The 23,068-nt window shown below is 39.6% G+C and overlaps 1 protein-coding gene across 4 annotated transcripts in view; it reads right to left on the reverse strand.

Annotated features, from left to right (window-relative positions):
* CUL2 (cullin 2) overlaps nucleotides 1–23,068 on the reverse strand; it is an 86,912-nt gene that overhangs the window by 46,853 nt on the left and 16,991 nt on the right. For all 4 annotated transcript variants that reach the window (XM_048837703.2, XM_048837700.2, XM_048837701.2 and 1 more), the window contains exons 5-6: nucleotides 6,947–7,052; nucleotides 6,457–6,539 (exon numbers count right to left, since the gene is read on the reverse strand). In XM_048837703.2, the coding sequence (XP_048693660.1) occupies nucleotides 6,457–6,539; nucleotides 6,947–7,052 (189 nt within the window). The remainder of the gene's footprint in view (nucleotides 1–6,456; nucleotides 6,540–6,946; nucleotides 7,053–23,068) is intronic.

The following is a 23,068-nucleotide window of genomic DNA, read 5'->3' on the forward strand; positions in this document are numbered from 1 at the left end:
ATAATATGAACACCTCAACAACTATTAGTAATTTCATAACTAGTAAAGAAACCAGGCAAAGAGTCCTGTGGCACCTTATAGACTAACAGACATATTGGAGCATAAGCTTTTGTGGGTGAATACCCACTTCATCAGTACCCACTTAGTCAGATATTCACCCAAGAAAGCTTATGCTCCAATAAGTCTGTTAGTCTATAAGGTGCCACAGGACTCTCTGCTGCTTTTACAGATCCAGACTAACATGGCTTCCCTTCTGATAAAGAAACCAGTTAACTATATGTGTTTAATAGAAAAAATCTGTAACCTAGTTTTAGTCAGTTTCTACTAATTACTCTAATTTGAACTAGCACGTCAATCCTTTTCAAATTATTTCTCTGTTTAGGTATTTCATACTTGAATTTTCCTCACAATTCATGATCTTGTCTGCTTCCTGCTGTATTCAAACACAAATGCAAAAGTTGACATGCAGCTTGCCTTGTAGAAGTATAGCTTGGGCTAGAGGGGGGGAACAAAGTGTGTTATATTCAGGATTATTTTTAAGTCTCCTAGTTATATTTTGCTGTCTTCTTGCTTTAAAACTAATACACATTTACAGACTTATTTTTAACACAGAGTATAACGGTCATTTGTACTTACTTAAAAGCATAACTATAAATGTGTTTAAGCTTTTGGTCAGAAGCCTTTATTAAAAAAAATTCCAAGTAAATTGTTCAGTTTGTATTGCACTAAAAAGCTTTCACAACATTTATAGTTATTTTTCTATAACATACTTGACAATCTAGCCATAAAAACCATTTCCAACGTATCAACAGTTTCAGTGAAATATAGGCGAGAAGGTGGATGATATATTCTCTTTTATTACCAGCTTTCAAACTACAAAGAACTCTTCCTCAGGTCTAGGAAAGATACTCAGAGTGTCACAGCTAAATACAAGGTCAAACAAATAGTTTCTCGTAAGTAGATAAGCCATATTCTAAGGGACAATTCAAGCTGAAGTGGTCCATTAACAACCCTGTAGTTATGAGAGGGGGAGGGGATTTAGTGGGTTACAAATTGTTATAAAACATAAATCCAGTGTCTTTATTAAGACCATGATTTTTAGTGTCTAGCAAAGTTATGAATTGAAACTCTTAGGCTCATCTTTTCAAGTTGTTGTGAAGGTTTCCTTTGTGGATGGGGACTGATAGGTCGGATATAGAGATCGCTTTGTGAAAAGTGTTCACCCACAGGTGATATGGTGTTTTTCTCTGTTATCACTTTCCTCTGTAAGTTCATTCGAGAGCACAGTGATTGTCTGGTTTCAAACATATAGGGCTATTGGGGCATTTAGTCCACTGGATGAGGTACTCCACATGTTGTGATAGGCATGTGTAGGACCCATGGATCTTGAAAGGCGTGATGTGGTGGAGGTGGATCATCGTAGCAGTGGAGATGTGTCTGCAGGTTTTGCATCTGTTGTTTTGGCAGGATATCATGCCACTTTGAGTTGGTGTGTCCTGGTCTGTGGGGAGCTTGCTTCTGATTGGTTTGGAGAGGTTGGCAGGTTGTTTGAAGGTCAGAAGATGGGGCTCAGGAAAGATTTTGTTCAGGATGGGGTGCCCATTGAGTATGGGCTGGAGTTGTTCAATAACACCCAGTATGGGTCCCAGTGTGGGGTGGTAGGTGACAACTACGGGTGTGCGGTTGGAGGGGGATTTATTTCTGTACTGAAGTAGGTTTTCTTGGATTATTTGGGTGGCCCATTACACGATGTGATCTACTTCTCTGGTGGAGTGTCCTTGTTGGGTGAAGGTGATTTTGAGTATATCCCCGGCTTTCTCCTCAGAGCATATTCTGTGGTATTTGAGTGGCTGTAGATAACAGATTTCTTGGTTTGTTAATGGACATATGAAGGTGAGTGTCGTGATCTGTGTATTTCTTGTATGTAGTTGTCTGTAGGGTTTTATATTTGAAGCTGATCATGGTGTCCAGGAAGTTGATACTAGTGCGGAAGTGTTCCAGAGAGAGTTTGGATGGGCAGTGGTTGTTGAAGTTGTGGAGGAAATCTATGAGAGCTTAAGTCATCTGTGCAGAGGATGAAATTATCGAATTGGTTTTGTGGTGCATTTGTGCAGCAATTCTTCAAGGGGGCCCATGAAGAAGTTGACATATTTGGTAACCATCCTAGTACGTATGGCAGTTTGACTCAGTGTTTGTTGTTGAATGTAAAATGGATTAAATGGATGAGTTTGGCATGTGTTTTTTTTAGGTGGGTATCTGAGGGTTGTCCATTGTCTTGTAAATATTTGAAACAGGCACCCATGCCGTCATTGTTAAGGATTCTGGTATCTAGGGAAATTATGTCCATGTTAGCAAAGATGGTATTCTGAGGGACACACTAACTCAAAGTGTCAGGACACCCTGCCAGAACAGATGCAAAACCTGCAGACAGATCTCCACTGCTACTATGATCAACACCCCACATATCACACCTTTCAAGACCTATGGTTCCTACAGATTCCTACCACAACATGCAGTGTACCTCATCCAGTGCACTATATGTCCCAATAACTATTGTGTGGGTAAAACCAGAAAGACAATCAGGAGAGTCTTGAATGAACGCACACAGGAAAATGATAAAAGAGAAAAATATCGTATCACCTGTGGCTGAACACTTTTCACAAAGTGATCTCTCTATATTTGACCTATCAGTCCTCATCCACAAAGGAAACCTGCACAACACTTGCAAAAGATGAGCCTGGGAGCTTAATTTCATAACTTTGCTAGACATTAACAACCACCATCTTAATAAAGTCACTGGATTTATAATGTATGACAATCTGCAACCCACTAAACCCCCTTTTTGTCTTATGACTCCAGGGGTGTTATGACATAGTTGAGATTTTCTCTTGTTATGTTGTATGTGAGCCTATGTGACTTACTCTTTTGCATGAATGCTGTGTGTGCCTCAGTTTCCCTGTGTATTGCACCAATGTCTAGGTGGTGGGAATAAGGGTGAATGACTTTTGTGGAGGCTAATCTAGCTGTGCGCATGGATGCTATGGCCACCCCTTCATAACCTGAGACCAAGCAGGGGGATGCGACCAGGTGACTCTTGGCTGGGGAAGCGAGACAAAGGCCGGAGGAAGAGCAACGGGCAGGGCAGGGGCCAGGCAGCTGGAAGAGAGTCAGTCTCGGCTGTCTTGGGGCACAGGGGGAGGGCCAGAGCCCTGGCTCTGGGCTCCCCTTCCCCCAAGATGGACTTGGCTGAAAGTCACTGATTTTCTGTGCTAACAAGTTATGTCCTACGCTGTATTCCTGTTGACTAATAAACCTTCTGTTTTATTGGCTGGCTTAGAGACACATCTGACTGTGGAGTTGGGGCGCAGGGCTCTCTGGCTTCCTCAGGAACCCTGCCTGGATGGACTCGCTGCGGGAAGCGCATGATGTAGAAGGGGATGCTGAATGCTCCGAAGTCAGACCCCAGAAGGTCAAAGCTGTGTAAGCTTCTTGCCCTGGAGACAGTATGCTCAGAGAGAGGAGGCATGCTACCCCAGAGTCCTGACTGGCTTTGTATGGAATAGTTCCAGAGCATCACCCTGGTGACTTGACTCTGTGACAGGTGTTAACAGGCCACTTAACCTTGAAAGATCCCTTAGAATATGTGCTAACTACTTATGCTACACTATCTGTCTGACCTTGTATTTAACTGCGACACTGAATATCTTTCCTAGACCTCAGGAAGTGTTCCGTATAGCTCAAAAGCCTCTCTCTCTCACCAACAGAAGTTGGTCCAATAAAAGATTATACCTCACCCACTTTGTCTCTCTAATATCCTGGGACCAACAAGGCTACAATCATTGGGATATATTTATTTACTAATTTTATATTGTGTTATGCATTAAAAGTTCCAGTTATAAGAGGTATAATTCCCCTTCTACTTACTGATATGCTTTTTAAAAAACACAAAACACCTTAGTGGACTGCGAAATAATTGCATGAAGCAGAATTTACTTTTATGTACAGTCTTGCATACTGAGTACTAGATATGAGAAGTGTGCATATAATTCAGTTTTTTATATAGTTCAGTGTTCCATCTACTTCATGTAATATTTGCTACTTCAGAAGATATTGTGCAATTCCTGCACTGCTAAACTTGATTCTAAAAGACAGCTACTGCAGTTGCCACTAAAATCTTCACAATTGTTCTTTGCCATAATATTAGTTGCTGGCAATATTGCTTGTACTAATTATGTACGATTGCATGCACTCTGTAGCATGGGGCATGGGTCACAGGTCACTTGCTGGAGGATTCTCTGCTCCTTGAAGTCTTTAAACCATGATTTGAGGACTTCAATAGCTCAGACATATGTGACAGGTTTATCGCAGGAATGGGTGGGTGAGATTCTGTGGCCTGCATTGTGCAGGAGGTCAGACTTGATGATCCCTTCTGACCTTAATATCTATGAATCATGGAAAATAGCACAAATACTACTGAAATGTTAGTTCAGAAAAGGCAAAATTGTAAAAGTTTGACAGAAAGCACTACACTGTCTGGTACTTGAAAGAAATAATTTTTTGTAACAATAATAACCAATTCTCACTTGTATACTGCATTTCATCATGCATAGATTATAAATTGCTTTAGAAAGGAAAGTCATTTGCCTTATTTTACAGATGGGGAAACTAAGGAACAGATGTGAAATTACTTGCTTCAAGTCATACAGCAGTGCCTGTGGCAGAGCAGAAAAGAGAAATCAGGTCTAGCCATTAGACGATAATGCTGCTTGGAGCCCTACAGGCACACAGTTTTTACCACTTTCAAAGTTTCTTTAAAAAAAAAACAAAAACCAAAATACCCCATCAATCAGCACCACTCTCTTATAGGCCCTGATCAAAAGCCCACTGAAATCAATGGGAGACATTCCATTGACTGCAACAGTCTTTGGATCAGGCCCATAATCAGCTAATTCTCCACAGGGAAAGAATGTGATCATTTTCAGAGTTATTGAAAGTGTTGCTTCATGGTTGACAATAAATAGCCCTCTCTAATAAGTGTGTCAGCATCCTTTTCCTACGAAATACCCAATTTTCATTGATCAGGCCCTCTATCTCAGTAGTGTCATTCACATTTAGGTCAGCTAATAAATAGTCAAGATGAGAATCCGTGCTGCTTGTCCTTAGTGTAATTAAACAGAAACTTCTGCATTGCTAAGTGGTATACCCTTATGACCCTCATTCACCAGACTCAAGAGTTAAGATATGATTATTGTTACTTAACACCCAATTTATCCTTGAATCAGTGTCCATGTTGGCTCCAGAAGAAGTGGTCGTAGGCAGCTCTAAACATTATTAGGTATATTACAGGCTTCAGAAGTAATGTTTTCAGAAGGATGTAATATCAGTCCTTAACACATTTTCATAAAATCCAGTTCAAAGGAATAGAAATGAAATATGAATAGTTACTAGTATGCTATAAAGCAATTACAAAGTGCTTCATTTGACTATATTCATCCAATATAGAAATATTAACCTTCAAAACACACTTCCTTATGTGCAGTAGGTAAAAATTCCCATTACACAGATATATAAAGAGAGGCACAAACACTGTGTCTAGCTCAAGGTTTCTCTTCAACTCAGCATTAGAAGTAGGAAGAGAAACCAGAGTTCTAGTCTCAAGTCTTCGGTACTAAAGAACATTCCCTCTGGATTATAGTTAGGCTTGGTAGGATTTGATTTGAACTGTTAGTCCTTAGTAAACATCTATTTCACCTGACACACTGAAACAGATGAAAAATATATATATATATATCAACTGGTAACAGTTGGCAAGCAAAATCTCCCACTTTGCGCCTACAGGAATCCAACCCCACAGCAGCGCAGGGAACTCTCGGCAGCCTCACTGGCACGGTCCCATTCGCTCACAGACCAGCTGGGAGCATGGGGGCCATCCCCAGGCAGGAGCCATGCAGCAAGGGGGTGGCCTCCCCCAGGATCGTTTGCTCTGCACTGCCAATATGACAGCTTTCTCCACACTTCGCAGCTGCAGGGATCCAGTGTAATCAGTCCTGTAGCCACACAGGTAGCCCCCTGTAGCCCCAGTGTGAAACTGGAAATTTATTTAAATAGAAATTTTTTTTAAAAAGCTTAAAAATAAAAATCGATATTAACTGAATTTCAAAAAAATAATCATCATTAAATTCTTCCAGGCCTAACTATAGAGAATTAAATTTTTCAACTCAGGTTCTCTTTCTGCACAAGTAAATCGCAACAAAAGCATTCATATTTTCGACAACTAAAGCTTTTGGCACATTAATGAGGTAATATCAACATGTTCAGAGTTGGCTTATAATAAAGTAAGAAAGCAGCTTAGCTGAAGTCCAATCAATTCACAGGCCTCTCCAAGCAAACAATTACAAAAAAATTTTAGACCAGGTTAGAAACATTGTAACTCATAGAAAACAAGCAAGCACTCACTTTTTGATTTCTCGGAGGAGCATTCGAATGAGAATGGCCTGCAGTGGCTCAATCATTAATTTCCTCCACATATCGAGTGCTAGCTGTAAAGATACAAACATCCCATAGTAAATGCAGTTTAAAAATCCACAACCTGAAGCAAGATTTGGGCAGGAATTAACATCCTTCCCAATCTCTGTTTCCATTCTCAATTCTTTTGTTTGACAAATTCCAGGTCTGCTTTATCAACAATATTTTACCCAGATCCACACCTACATAGGTTTCCTCCCACCTCCAGGTTGTACCTTATTAAATTTTTCTTTTCAGATAAGGAACTGACAAGTCCTCTATAAAACTTTTTAACCTGATTTTCCAAGGTGCTCAATACTCCCACTGAAAGTCAAGCTATATATTTTTAGATTGTACATATTTTTAATTTTAAAAATCAATATTTAAAAGAACACAGTTGAATTATAAGATGTGTTTATGTTTACCTCTTACAGCTACTTACCTCTCCAATTTCCATCAGTGGTTCACTTATATCCACACCTCCATAGCCATATTGAAGATCAGCTTCAGTTAATTTGTTCTTCTTAATAAACTGCGTGTTGAGGTACCTATGGAAACAAAAGCATTTTAATCAACCCCCAGAGCACAAAACTGAGTGAGATACTAAATACTTCAATAACCTTTGTAACCACACAATGTCTTTAGCTTAGTGGAAGGAGAGAAAGCAGGTGACTTTGAAAATGAATATTACAAGACCTCTTGTATAAAAACAAAGGCTGTAGGACCTCCCTGAATTAATTCACTTGAACTACAGCATTAAAAAAAGCTTATTTTTAAAAAAAATGGCCAGTGATAGAAAATTACCACAACCCTTGGCAAGTTGTTCCAATGTCTTAGAGTGAAAGTTTAAGGCCAGAAGGGACCATCAGATCATCTAATCTGATCTTTTGTATATTACAGGACACCAACACCACCCAGCACCTGTATGCTGAACCCAACAACCAAAATTAGACCAAAAGTATTATAGCCCACAGGAGACTAAACTATTATGTGTCACAAGCAGAGGACAGGAGGGATCAAGATGCATCAATATCCGACATCAGTATCAGGGAATTCATTAAGAGAGATATACCCAGATAATCCCGGCAAATAACCTGTACTTCATGCTGCAGAGGAAGGTGAAAAACCGCCAGGGTCACTGCCAAACTTATCATGGGAAGCATTCCGACCCCACATTGGGTGATCAGTGAGAGCAAGAACCCCTCAGAGCACTAGTCCACCCCATCCAGTGTCCCATTTCCAGCTTTTTGCTTCAGAGGAAGACCAGTAAAAACCACGCCCCAGAACACACTGGAAGGGGATAGGGGAAGGAATCCCTTCCTGATCCCTGCAGAGGACAACCTGAAACTGTGAAGCATGAGCAATTAGGAACAGTACATAAACCAGAAGTGCCCACCTGGGCTCCTGAGACCTGCTCCCCAGCATCCCAAGGAACCCCATTAAACAATTCATCCAACTCACTCTCAAAACTAATTAAGTTGTATGCCCCCACAACTCTTGTGGAGAGGCTGTTCCAGAACCTCACTCCTCTGACAGTTAGAAACCTTTTTCTAATTTCCAACCTGAATTTGTTCATGGCCAGTTTATTCTCATTTGTTCTTGTGCCAACATTTTCCTTTAGCTTAAATAGCTCTTCACCCTCCTTGGTGTTTACTGCCCTAATGTCTTTATAAAAAGCTATTATAGCCTCTCTCTGCCTTCTTTCTGACAAGCTAAACCAGTGGTTCTCAACCAGGGGTGCCCGTACCCTTGGGGGTACATCAACTCATCTAGATATTTGCCTAGTTTTTATGTAGCAGGCCACATAAAAAGTATTAGCAAAGTCCATAAAAATTAAAATTCATATATACAATTACTTGTTTATACTGCTCTCTATACACACACACAGTACACGGAAATTTAAGCACAATACTTATATTCCAATTGATTTATTTTATAATTATATGGTTAAAATGTAAAAAATTACCAGTTTTTCAGTAATAGTGTGCTGCCACATTTTTGTATTTTTAGGTTTGATTTTGTAAGCAAGTAGTTTTTAAATGAGGTGAAACTTGGGGTATGCAAGACAAGTCAGACTCCTGAAAGGGGTACAGTAGTCTGGAAAGGTTGAGAATCACTGCGCTAAATAAACCAACCTTTTCCAGTCTACTCTCAGAAAATAGGACCTACAGTCTCTTGATCATTTTCATAGCTATTCTCTGCACCTGTTTCAGTTTGAATTCAACTTTCTTAAAGATGGGTGACCAGAATTGTACACAGTATTCCACATGAGATGTTACCAGTGCCCTGTACAATGGCATTAATACTTCTTTATCGCTACTGGAAATGCCACACCTGATACATCCTAGGACCGCATTTATGTGTTTCACAGCTCCATTACACTGGTAGCTCATCATCATCATTCTGTGATCAACCCACACACCCTGGTTTCTCTCTTCCTCGATCATTTCCAATTGAGGAGAGCCCAGCTTGTAGCAGAAATTATTAGACCCTAGTGCAGCGGTCCCCAACCTTTCTGTAGGAATAGTACTTTCCTATTCCCAGAAGACTGTGGCGGGCGCCAGACATCCCGCCGCCAAAATGCCACGTAGAAGTGGCAGTGGAAAGAAGTGTCGCCTCCGAGAAACGTTGCCCGTTTCTCGATGGCATTTCGGCAGGCAGTTCGCCGGCGGCCTCGCTGAGTGGCCGCATTTCAGCGGTGCGGTATCCTGCGGGCGCACACAACTTCCCCGGCTAGTGCCATTGCACCTGCGGGCACCGCATTGGGGACCCCTGCCCTAGTGCATGACTTTGTACTTTTTACCTTTGACTTTAATCCCATCATTCCAGTCTTCAAGGTCTGCCAGATATTTCTGTATAATGTTTTGATTCTCCTCTGTATTGATAACTTCCAACTTTGTATCATCAGGAAATTTCATTGGCACATTCCTACTTTTAGTGCCAAGGTCAATAATAAAAATATTGAGGAAGACTAATCCCAAGAAAGATCTTGAGGAACTCCACTAGTAACCTCCCTCAAATCTGAAACCCTCCACTAGTAATCTCCCTCCACTTTTCAGCACCACCTTTCCCTTCTCTTAATTAGCCAGTTCCCTATGTACCTACAGTTCTTGTGCTAATCCCCACCTTCTCTAATTTAACTAATAATTTGCTATTTGGTATAGTGTCAAATGCTTTATTGAAGTCTAGGTATATTATTGATTTTCCTTATATAATTAATTACTTTCACAAAGAAGGAAATCAGGTTATTCCGGCACAATCTACCCTTGGTAAACCCATGTTCCTATGGTGCATTACACTCCCTTTGCCATTTACCTTCATTAGTTTTTTCTTTTCCTTTCTTTCATCATGTGGTCCACAGTCTTCCATACTATTGAGGTTAGACTAACAGGTCTGTGATTGCCCAGATAACTTCCCCCTTTCTTAAAACACAGGTCTGACGTTAGCTATTCTCCAATCATAGGGTATTACTCCTGAATAGTTGTATTAAAAATCCTTGATACTAACTAGCAATTTCATGTGCATATGGTTAATAACCCTCGCAGTTAAAAATGTATGCCTTATTTCTAGCCTGAATTGGCCAGACTTCCAGCCACTGGAGCTTGTTATACTTTTGTCTGCTAGACTGAAGAGCTCATTACCAAAGTTTTGTTCACCATTTAGGTACTTATCTTGGTTAAGCTAAACAGACTAAGCTTCTGGATTCTTTCACTATAAGGCATGTTTTCCTATCTTTTATGGCTCTTCTCTGAATCCTCCTCAATTTATCAACATCTTTCTTGATTTTACAACACCAGACATGGAGACAGTATTCCAGTAGCAGTCAGACCAGTGTCAAGTACAGAGATAACACAACTTCCCTACTCTTATTCCATATTCAACTCTCAACATGTATAAGGCATGCATTAGCCCTTCTGGCCACAGTATCACACTGGAATTCCATAAGGAATTCTGAAAACACAATTGAGAATGAATTTAATATTTATTTTAATATCACATGATCTTATCCCATTAGCTCTTAGATGTTAATGACTTTTATACAGCATGTGAAACAATTGCTTGATTTATTATTTTAGTCAGTATTTATCTTGGAGTACTTGCACATAAAAATTGTCAGTAAATACAAGATGCCATTATTAATTGGATCAGACCTGTTCCAAAAGACACTATGTTTTGACATGTATGGCTATAATTCTCAGTACATACTGTGTACAGTTTTATAACTTCCAAGTGATGGACAAATATTACAGTATCAGCTTTAAAATTACAGGTTGCAAACAAAAGTCCTTACCTGTTTCTTAGACAACAGAATTTTTTTTTAAATCTAAGTTTACTTCTCATTACTTGTGCTCTTTTGATAAATGAAAAAAGTAATCTCTGCCTGGTAACATTTACTTTGCTTGATTTCAGATTCCCCAAGTGTAGTGAAGTGTGATGATGTGCGTAACAGTCATATTTTGTCCTACATTTACCCAGAAAAATCAGCATTCATCAAAAACTCTATAAAGGAAAACACTGCACTCAAAACACATCAACTAAAAATACCCTTCCTATTTAGAAACACTTAAACCTATACTAAAGGCTTCCTGACCCAACTAATACAAGGTATTTTTTTGGATATCCCAAACTTGAATGTAGGTAACACTAACACAATGGATTACTGTATCCTAGAAAGTAGTGACTGTAAAAAGTATTTGGAGGTCATGGTTAAGGCTATGTTTTTGACACACAATCCGTGACTTCCAGAGACTCCATGACATTCTCTGCTTCAACCACAGGGGCTGTGGGACTCTGCAGCTGGTAGCCAGCAGGGCCCTGGCAGGGTTTCAGTGACAGATGACAGCCGGAACAAGGGGCCCCCTGCAAGATTCCAGCGACAGGTGACAGACTCCTGAAGGGGCCCTCCTCAGGGTTCCAGTGACGGGAGACAGCCTCGGGCAAGTGACTGGGGATGTCCCGTTTTTCTCTTTGGGAAATATGGTCACCCTGCAGCTCCCAGATGCCGCAGGCAGAGAGGGAACCCCATGTCTCCCAGCCACCATGGTGCAGGGGAAACCATGGAGCCACAGCAGCAAAAGTCACACAGACAGGTCACAGCTTCTGTGAATTTTGATTTATTGCCCGTGACCTGTCCATGACTTTTATTAAAATAACCATGACAAAAATCTTAGCCTTAGTCATGGCAGATAACTAACTGCACTATGGACCTCATAGTGCAATGAAGTGGCTAAAAGGGCTAACTTGGTCATTGAATATAGTAGATGGGGGACAGAGAGTAGGAATAGGGAGCCGACATTACCTCTATGTATAGCATTAGCGAGACTTACCGGAATACTACCCAGTTCTGGAATTCACAATTCAAAAAGGATGTCAAACTGGAAAGAGTTCTGAAAAGAGCTACAAAGATGATCCAAGGTCTGATGGATTCTCCATCACTTCAAGTCTTTAAATGAAGATTGGAGATCTTTCTAAGAGATATGCTCTACCTCAAAACCAGGAGTTATGATCTTAAAGTAGAAATTATTGAACAAAATTCTCTGGCCTTTGTTGTGCAAGAGGTCAGACCAGAAGGAACGATTATGATAGTCTTGTTTTAAAAATCTGTGACTGCCCCTTGTCCCACAAACATTTGTTTTTCCTAGTTAAATATTTTACTTAGATCAATTCTTACAAAGCAGACCTGACATTTGAGAAATTGAGATAATACAAACTTCAAAAATCAGATTTCTATGAATTATTCCAGTTATACCACTACCTTGGATCCAAACCAGATTGAGAAGAAATAAACCAGCCAACATCTTTGAATGTATGTTGATAAAAGGATTAATTGCAAAGTTGGACTGATAGGGAGATCAATAAGTTGCAACATAAGAAATAAAAAGGGGAAGTAGAGTTTCAAGGTACCACAGAAAATGATTCCTTAAAAATACCAATACAACCACTTTCTCACCACTACAAAAGTAGTCCCAGTGAAAATAATCGCACACTTCTAAGACGATCACTGACCAAAAAAACCCCACCACCAAACCAAAACAAAAAAAACCAAATACACACCCTACCTCAAACCAGATACAACCAATGCTTTAGAGGACACGAGGCAAGTTTAACCACCACTTACAACACATACAAATACACAGTTTAAAAAAAAAAAAAGTTAAAATGGAGTCATTTCACTTACAGCTTCCCAGTGCTGCAAAGTTTGTGTTTGTAAACACAGCAGGGAACTAGGAGGTGGGTGGCACGGTCAGTTAAAAAACTTGCTATTGATTTTTTAAAAATATATAAATACATCTCTTAGCCTCAAATTACGTAATAGGTTTAGTGAAACTTATAGGCCAAAATTGACCTGACACTATCCTTTTAAACAGAAGCAAGACCTCTGTGAGGGATTAATTATGCTTTACTGTTATAAGATTTGCTCATTATTAATGTAGATCCAAGTTGTCAGAATTTAAATCTACTACTCTTCAACTGAAAAATGTATATACATTTAGCTCCAATATGTGCAGACATAAATTAGCACCATTCTTTTTAGAAAGTAGGGAGAATCACAAAGGAGAGAAGTGGGAAGATGTTATGAAGTGGATGTCACTTTAACACCTGAGACTCATAATTTTGCTTTATGATGCTAATTGTTGCATGCTTAATGATCACTTGACAAACAATAGTACATGATCTTGCCAATTTATAATTACATGCAATTGGATCACGCAGAACTATACCTACTCAAATTTTTTGCTTGTTTTAGAAGCACATTTGGATATCTACATATCTAACTGCTGTATCCATTGCTGATTAATGTGTTTTAACAGATTCTTTGTAAGTCTTGCTATCTGGGCTGACTTATCCAATTCATTAACTGAATTTTGTTTTATCTGCTCATTCTTGCCTTATTGCCTGAGAGAAGTAAAATGGTAATAAAAAAAGCTGGACCTAACAGAACTGCCAGGAGAGGAACATGTTTTACTGTCTCAAACCCTAGCCCCTGCCTCTTTCTATCCATCAATGAGCCACGTCGTCACATCACCTGTTGTGTAAATTCTACAGGGCAGATGAGTCCTTACTTGTTTCTGTGATGTGCTTAGTATCTTTTTGTGTATCAGAAAATAGAAAATAAAGAATTCCACATAAGGTTACAAAAATGTTACCTACTCCTAAATTGTAGTTATACACTGAACAGCAACTCCAAAAAAAAAAAAAAAAAAAATAGTATTAGGGGGTCCCTGTATTCCAGTTTGCATGTTAAAAAAATCCTCACACCTCCCAAGTGCTAGCCCTGTAAATTAAGCCTAGGCTCAGAGTCAAATTAGGTTATTTCCTTCTCGCACAATGAAAGTTCTGCAAGCTACATTAGTCAAGTTATATCTGTTTAATTCCACTGTACTGAAATTGTACTCTCAGTATGCACCTAACTAGAATCTAGCAAACAATTCTGATGGCAGCTAAGGAGGATCAGAATCTGTGTAAGCTGTATTGGGTTCTTCAGAATTAACAGGAATAAAAAGCAGTACAAGCTCATTAAAGAAAGCAGAGGGTATCATTTTTAATGTAGGTTCACAATTTAATGGTTCTGTACTCATCTTTGGACTTATACACACATTATTAGACAATATGTATAACCCATTCAGCTCATGTATGAATATTCAGTCCAGCAGTCTTCTTTTCTGCTGTGTAAATTGTACGGGTGATTATTTACAAGTACTATAATTGTTAAAGGCATTTACTATGATTTGGTACAAACAGACGGGGGTAATAGCCAATTTTTATCTCCACAAACTAAAATGCAAATCTTGCTGTGCAACTTTTATTACTTATTCGGATTCAAATGAGCGAGCACTTCACTGAAGGCAAAACACAGCACATTCTTCAGATTTCATAAAGGTGCAGCTCCCTTCCAAGTGAAGATATCAGTGATCAACAAGAATGTGTTTCACATTTTGAAGGATCCTTAGGCTTAAAGTCAATGGTATACATCAAGGGGAATAGGTTGGCACAATACTTCTCTGGCCCTGACCTTAAGTGTGCCATTTTATACAAATGGCGCTGCTCTATAATATAGTTCTGTAATACTTCAATAGGTTTTGGTCGTAATTAAATTACTGGGTAGTGCAGTGCTTTAGCCAGAACTTTTTACTATGTGAGCTTTATTAATATGTATTTTTTAAATTTCATTTTTAGATTAAAGAGAATCTTTAGTTGTATAAGATACTTTCCCTTCTTCTGCAGGGCCAGCTGAAAACAAACACAAATTAACAATCCCAGCTCTTAGATGTGTGCTTATAACATTAGTAATGTTGTTGCTTCAGTGATGAAGTTGACAGAAGTATAAACACACTACCAACACTTTCTATTGTATCTAGTCATTTGGGATGTTCAGGTTGAGACACCCTCAAAGCGTCTTTTCTTGGATGGTGGATACTGTGACAAAGTTCCTCCTCTACCGTGGTGGGTCTTGTGCTTACTGGCGGATTTGCTCGCCTTGGAGCTTCACAGCAGCCCTCAGTTTGGCCATTTTTATGAACCCACAGTCCAGGCCAACAACTCCTGTGTCTGACCAGGAGTTGGGAGGTTTGGGGGGAACCTGGGCCCACCCTCTACTCCAGGTTCCAGCCCAGGGCCCTGTGGTATGTAGCTGTCTAGAGTGCCTCCTGGAGCAGCTGTGCAACAGCTACAACTCCCTGGGCTACTTCCCCATGTCCTCCTCCCAACACCTTCTTCAGCCTCACCATAGGAGGTTCTTCCTGGTGTCCGATGATGCTTGTACTGCTCAGTCCTCCAACAGTATGCGTTCTCACTCTCAGCTCCTAGTGCCTCTTGCTCCCAGCTCCTCACATGCACACCACAAACTGAAGTGAGCTCCTTTTTAAAACCCAGGTACCCTGATTAGCCTGCCTTAATTGAGTCTAGCAGCTTCTTGATTGGCTGCAGGTGTTCTCATCAGCCTGTCTCAATTGTCTCCAGAAGGTTCCTGATTGTTCTGGAACCTTCCCTGTTACCTTACTCAGGGAAAAGGGACCTACTTAGCCTGGGGCTAATATATCTGCCTTCTATTACTCTCCTGTAGTCATCTGGCCTGACCCTGTCACAATACTTAACATTTTCTGAAAAGCAGGAGGTTTTAAAACATCGAAGTTGGACACCCAAAAATTACTAGTCACTCAAAAATCTTGGCCAATATTTCTATTTGTAATTAAAGTGGGGGGAATTATATTTAATAGAAAAATTGAGTAAGAGGGATAGAGGAATTGTACTCTAGAAAGCAGTGGCTTCAAAAAGGATTTAGGAATTATAGATAACCAACAGAATATAAGCCAGGAGGTGTAATGCTATGATAAAAGGACAACTACAAGTCTTGGTTGAATAAATGGGAATATCAAAAGTAAATACGTAATATTTACCATTGTACATGGTATTAGGGAGACCACTACTGAAACAGCATGTCCACACTCATTTCAAGAAAGTAAATTTTCTATTTTTCTTCACATCAAAGAAATACAATATTATCATCAATGACAACACATGGACCATGTGCTCTTCAAAGTGCAGGGTAAGTAAAAAAAGTGGTTTATTGTGTCCATTGTGCAGTTAAGGTCCTAACAGTACTGTAGAGGGGAAAAAAGCAAGTAGTGTGTTGGACAGATCCTTTCGGAGGTAAACATTCCCTTCTGTAATAATCCGCCACTCCCTGAGAGGGGAAACTGTAGTTCAAAATAGGTACACGGGTTCTGTAGGTCTTGATACCTGCCTCTTTAATTTACAGTCTTGAAATTAAGACAAGGTAAAATGCTGTATGACATTTTCTTTTATAGTTCCTGTATGCCTGTTCCAGCTCCAATTGGTAGGTCTCATTCATCTAAGCAGGGTAGCAGGATCTGAGCAAGGTTTCCTATCCAGCGATACACCAGCAGTCTGGTGGCAACTGTAGCTTTGACACTATAAACAGCGATACTCTCCTCCTCCTCCTCCACTCAAAATCACAACTGTGGGTTATCAGGCAGCAGAGGGATGGTGGTCCTGTCCAGGCAGGAACATTTTCATGGAGTCCAAGGCAAGAAGAGACCACCGTTATCTAGTCTGACCTCTTCTATTACAGGGCCATAGAACTTCCCCAAAGTCAGTCCTAGGCCATACCTTGTAGAAAAACCATACACTCTTGCTTTAAAATGGCCAGTGATGGAGAATCCATCACAACCCTTGGTAAATTGTTCCAATGTTAATTATTCTCACTAGTAAAAATGTATACCTTATTTCCAGTCTGAAATGGTCTAGCTTCAACTTCCAATTACTGAACATAACGGGGCATACTAGGTCAGACCAAAGGTCCATCTAGCCCAGCATCTTGTCCTCTGGCAGTGGCCAATGCCAGTCACCGCAGAGGGAATGAACAGAGCAGGTATTCATCCAATGATCCATCCCTTGCCATCCCTTCCCAGCTTCTGGCAAACCAAGGCTAGGGCAGTGGTTCTCAACTTATTTGTCACTGTGGGCCACATATGCGTTACCTGGGCTGCAGGGGCAAGGCAGCCTCTTCCCCGGACCCTGCTGCGCTGGATAGCCAAGACCCCACTGAGCTGCCGGAAACCTGGACCCCGCCATGCGGGCCGGCCTTTAGCACAGCTGAGCTGGGCCACAATTGTGTGCTAACTGGGTTGCACATGGTCCAGGAGTTGAGAACCGGTAAGCTAGGAACACCATCCCTGCCAATCCTGGCTAATGGCCATTGATGGACCTACCGTCCATAAAATGTATCTAGTTCTTTTTTGAACTCTGTTATAGTCTTGGCCTTCACAACATCCTCTGGCAATATTCTTATGTTCTAGACAGACACAGGCTCCCTGCAAACACTATTTTTAGCCTGGTGGCTTGGTCACGATTCAATTTGGGTCAACATTTCCACCCCCAAAGAAATTGGGCACAGAAAAACAAGCTCATCTACCTCAAGGAAACAGATCAATGTGAAAGCTATTGTAACTGTATAACACAGATTTTTATTTTTATTCTTTTATGTCGGTTTTCATATGAGTTTAGTGTAATGTAAACTAAAATGAATCCATGACCTGAGCTTGTCTGCTCTGATAGAAGTATAATCTCATGGTAAAAAGTTTGAGAACCACTAACATGAACCCTCAAATATAAAATTCCAAGCACAATCACTTATTTCAGATAACAGCATTACCAAAAGTTAGAAGGATTCCATGCTATTTCAGTGGTTCCCAAACATTAACCACCTGCGAACCCCTTTCATTAAAATGAAGTCTCGTGAACCCCTTCCTAAAAATGAATAAAGGAAAGGAGTACTTGTGGCACCTTAGAGACTAACAAGTTTATTTGAGCATAAGCTTTCGTGAGCTACAGCTCACTTCATCGGATCACAAAAGCTTATCCTCAAATAAACTTGTTAGTCTCTAAGGTGCCACAAGTACTCAGTTTCTTTTTGCGAATACAGACTAACACGGCTGCTATTCTAAAAAAATGAATAGTTTGATCGATATTCTCCCTTACCTCAGCATAAATTATAAAGCAGTGATCTTGGCAATACAAAGTTTGTTTTTATGACATTATACATTATCAATCATTACAGTGTTTTTATTACATTATGAAAACAGTAACACTCTTCCAAGATCTCACTTTTGTAGCTTGTATCACTTTTGATTAAGCCGGTTATAAAACAAGGCTCCTGTCAGAGGAGCCAGTAGTAAAAAGGGGCACGGGACTGAAGTCCCCATGCACTCTGCTGGAAAAGTGGGGGGGCCCATGGAGGCCACATGATCCTCATCACCCCCACATACTGGCACCTCTGGCTCCTATGTTGCATCAAGGAGTATCAGATGTGAAACAGCATGAAGTTACTTAAGAAACCAACTCAAAGAGTTCCTCCTACACAAGCATGCAAGTCTTGAGCAGTCCAGGAGAACAACGCACATAAAGCTTAAACTTGTTCTTCATAATAATTTAAAAACACTAGCAGCATATTTAATTTTAAAAACAGCAAAAAAATATCCACCTCTCTTTCTATTTTGTAAGAGGAATCTTCAAGTTTAAATCTCCTCAGTCAGATAGATATGCTTGCTTTGATCTGCTTAGCTCTTGGAAGTTCCCAAGGGTCCGAACTGCTGGCTTCGTACTGCCCAGGGTCCCTATGGAACCTCCTGTAACATGGGAGTTCATGAAGCCCAGTTTGGGAACCACTGTGCTATTTCTTTGCCTTTGTTAAAAAAAAAATTTTTAAAAGTGCATCCATATAAGCCTTAGGGTGAAAATACCACAAATTAGAAGTCAAACCAAAAATCTCCCCACTGTCCATCCGACACCCTGATATAGGAAAACCGCAGTTGTAAAAGTCTGAGGGGACACCTAAAACTTTCCTAAAAACTGAGACTTCAAAAAAATAATGGGGAAATAGCCTATTGGGCTAGAGCACACAAGACATTTTAGATTTAAAGGAAATAGTTTAACACTGAAGGTAATAAAATAGGTTTACCTATAAATACAGGAACAACCTTGTATCGGGCCCAGTAAGTCAAAGACTATGTCTACACTTCCACTTATGTTGGCAAAACTTACGTTGCTCATTGGTGTGAGAAACACCTACAGTGACATAAATTTTGCCTGCTTAAGTGCTCGTGTGCGTAGCACTATGTTGTGGGAATGCTCTCCCCTGTCGGCAGAACGTGGCTACATGAGCAATCTTACAGTGGCACAGCTGTATTGGTACAGCTGTGCCACTGTAAGCTTGACAGTGTAGACATGGCTTAAAGGAAGACTATTCTGGAGTCAAAGATTTTTCACTGAGAATGGTGTCTCCAGTCCCTGACATTCAAAACTAGGATCAGTTAACAGAAGCACACAAGCTTAACTCAACTGACAGTATCCGTTAATACCAAAGTTTCAAACTGGATAAAATCATACCAGATGTGTTTTTTTTGTTTGTGGTTTTTTTTTTTTGGGGGGGCGGGGGGGGAAGAAGAGAATCTAATGGCCAACAGTATCTGGTACCATGCATGCTCAACTGGCATGAGCCGCTGTAGAAAACAACGTCCTACTTTCTAATTATGCCTCTGTCACTAATTCAGTCTATAGCCTTGGTCAATTCACAACTTCTGTTTAAGTTTACAGCTCTGTAAGATAGGGATAACTAGCCGTCAGAGCTTTGTGAATATTTATTAATATAATCAGAGTTCACTTATTATCAAAAGCGCTACAAGTAGCATTACAGCCAGTGATCTTGAGACTCCAACGTCAGCATACAAGTAAAATGGAACAATACTAGACCCCTCTGGACTACACACTATACACAGAAGTAGACTCTTTTGAAGAGCTTACAGCGAGAGTGCATCATGAATGTCAAGTCTTTAATGCTAGTGACATTTTTAATAAAACAAAACTCTGCTCATATTCAGTAGATACAAGTATCAATTCCCCTTGTTCACCTTTCACTCCCGATAAGTGGAAGCAATTCAGAACTCAGAGAGCCAAGTTTTCAAATCCAACTATAGCAGCAGACTGAAATAATTCATGCATAGAATTGAATTAATGCTATCAGGTGACATATAGACATTCAAGGAATTAACTTCTGAAGTGGTGACAAGATGCCTCATGTATAGAAAGTTATTCCCTAAAGAGATTAGAGTGGAGCAAGTAAGACTAGAGAAATAAAAAGGTTATGTATTAACATAGTAAACATTCACATAGACCATTTGCTGTGCCTACAATGGAGAGTCATTTTAAGAAATTCCAAGGGTAAGAGGATGTTTTTTGGCAGATGGAAAGTGGGCAGTTTTGGAACTAAAAGCACAGTACATAGCAGAAACTCACACCATTAAAGCCACTGGGGAAAGCATGTATGAGAACCACAACAGAAATAAGCTACAATGTTTAACTTGGTTCCTCATTTAGCTCTTATGTTGGCCAGCTGAATTACCAGAATTGTAATCATGGACCTCAACTAGGAGATTCTGGCACATCAGAATTCTAAAACAGAAATTTATTCAAGGTCAAATATTCCTTTATACCATTTTTAGCAAATTAATTCTATTGCTTGGGAAAGGAAGGGTCATTTATAATGTTTGTATAGTGAAGAGCATAATGGGCCAGGCTTGTTCCTTAGGTACTACTACAACAAAGAAAGATCTATGGGAAAGATAGCTATAAAGGTGGTTATGTATCATAAATTTAATCTTGATAATAGAATCCTATTTTGAAATGGAGTTCAGACTTGTTTTTAATAGGGAAATCAAAACATGTTCAGCAACATTGAGATAAAAAAGTTATGAGTAACTCCTTACTCATCTACTCAGTGACAATTATGTTATCAGTTTTTTCCCCCACCAAGCATTTTGTACAATACTTTAATGTATCAAATCTTAATGACATTTAGAAGAGAGTTCTGTGTTAATTTGAAGAGGACCAACAAATAGATAGGAGACATTACTTTATTATTTTAGCACAGATACCTCTAGGATCTTAAAATCTTTGCGTTACTTAGTTTTAACAGCCAAACAATTTAAGATTCACAACCTAGATTAAAGACATGTCACTACTAGACTGTATCTAAAAGATTAAAAGAAACGAAAGAATGACAGTGTTCAGCTGATTTTACTTTCATGAAGCATTATGTAAAGAACATTAATTTTCTTACCACTAATACAAAAAAAAAAACCCCTTATCTTTAGTATTTATTTTACATTATTCAGGCTTTTTAAAGTGTCTTTATCAGGAAGCTTTAGACAAGAATGTACTAAATGTAATGTGATTCATGCCCCATAGTTTCCTTATTCATACAATACTTATGTCCATAATATCCACTGATCTGCTAGTTTTCTTGTAGCTAATGGGAATTTTTTTGAATTAGCCAGTGAAGTACAAAAAAACTGCCATGTGGCTCTCTGAATCGTTTTTACATATCTCATACTCCAAGAGCAGTAGCATCCCCAATACTACAGTGAAAGTTGCAACATTTTCTTTTCAAATGCTTAAACACATAAAATATGGACATAAAAATTCCTTCTTAGCTGAAAGTTCTTCAACTCCACAATATTATTTGCAAAGCAGGAATAAAAATTAGGGCCAGTATTGCTGGCCCTGAATTTTAAAGGATAAAAATATAGCTTCATCTAATTACAAAACTGGTTCTCATTGTTGGCAGGTGGACTACTCAGATATTGTAATTCAGATAAACCTGTACATTTTTAACCCTCTAAGTAATATATACTACATTTACACAAAGCGTCTCTTACAAAAACCCGTGATCCAACATGTGTAAACCACAGTCATCACAAGCGACTAAATCACACATATGCCAGAAAGACACACTACCCAAGGGGCTGGAATGGCTCTAACATCTGTAGTCCTAGTTTAACTCCACACTTGTTCAAAAATGGAACACTCCCAGAAAAATTACGCAAAACAGCGTCAGTGAAATCCAATTTATATATTACACAATACAAGTGGATTTTTATTCATATGAATTTTTGAATTAGGATTAGTGTCAATGTGTAATGGATTGGTATTTATGTGACGAACACCACGTTAACATGCACCACAATGTACGTAGGGAGTAATTCTGCAAATAGTTAGGACTATGCACCTAAATACTCCTGTACAGAGTTCACACAGGAGTAACTATATGCACACTTGTAACTCTTTGCAGACACAGGCCCTCGCTGCACATGTATTGCGTAACACCACCTGCGGATTTTGAAAATGCCTTCAATAAGAATACACCATTTAACAATCATAGAATATCAGGGTTGGAAGAGACCTCAATGCACTGCAACTAATGCCCCTCATATGCTACGTTTACCCACTATTGATCATGCCCACTAAGGGCTTCTGAAACTGCTAGTATCTATCAATGTAAAATTTCAGTGGCTAGCAGCTCTATCTTCTAGTCATTATAGGGGTGAATTCCAATTTTGCCAAAGCCTAAGCTTGAAAGCAATATAGGTAAGACTAAAGGTCTAGGGAATGAGACATGCTGAGTCAGTTTAAATAAATACTTAGGCTACAACAGTGAGTAGAGCAGTGATCCCCAAACTGTGGCCCCCTCATCCCCAAGGACTATTTGGGGAGGCACGCAGCGGGACCTGTGCCAGCCCACACAAGGAGCAAGCACCAAATTCCAGCTCTACTCCACCCCCAGCATCATTCCTACCCCAACACTGTTCCCTTTATCCAACTTTTCAATCAGCTCTTCACTCTTTCATGCATGCTACCTTTAAAGCCACTGCATTGCCCTTCAAATTTCTCCTTATTATACTTCTGCCATGATGCCTATAAAACAATTGACAATTAGACAGCTGGAGAGATGTAACTGCTGCTTATCAGTTGAGGATTATGATCAGTATGTTATCGTGTGCTTAAGTCAACTATTTGTCATATCCGCCTGGTATCTTGTCTTATATTTAAATTATAACATCTTGGGGCATGGATAATCTTTTTGCTATGTTGCAGTGTGTGTACCACAATGGGTCTGATCCTCAACTGGGGCCTCTAGGCACTACCGCAAGACAAAAAAAACAAAGCAAAGACTGGGAATCAAACAAGTTCAAAGGAGAGAAGATTG

Source organism: Caretta caretta, chromosome 2 (genome assembly GCF_965140235.1).
Source record: "Caretta caretta isolate rCarCar2 chromosome 2, rCarCar1.hap1, whole genome shotgun sequence".
Lineage (NCBI taxonomy): Eukaryota > Metazoa > Chordata > Testudines > Cheloniidae > Caretta > Caretta caretta.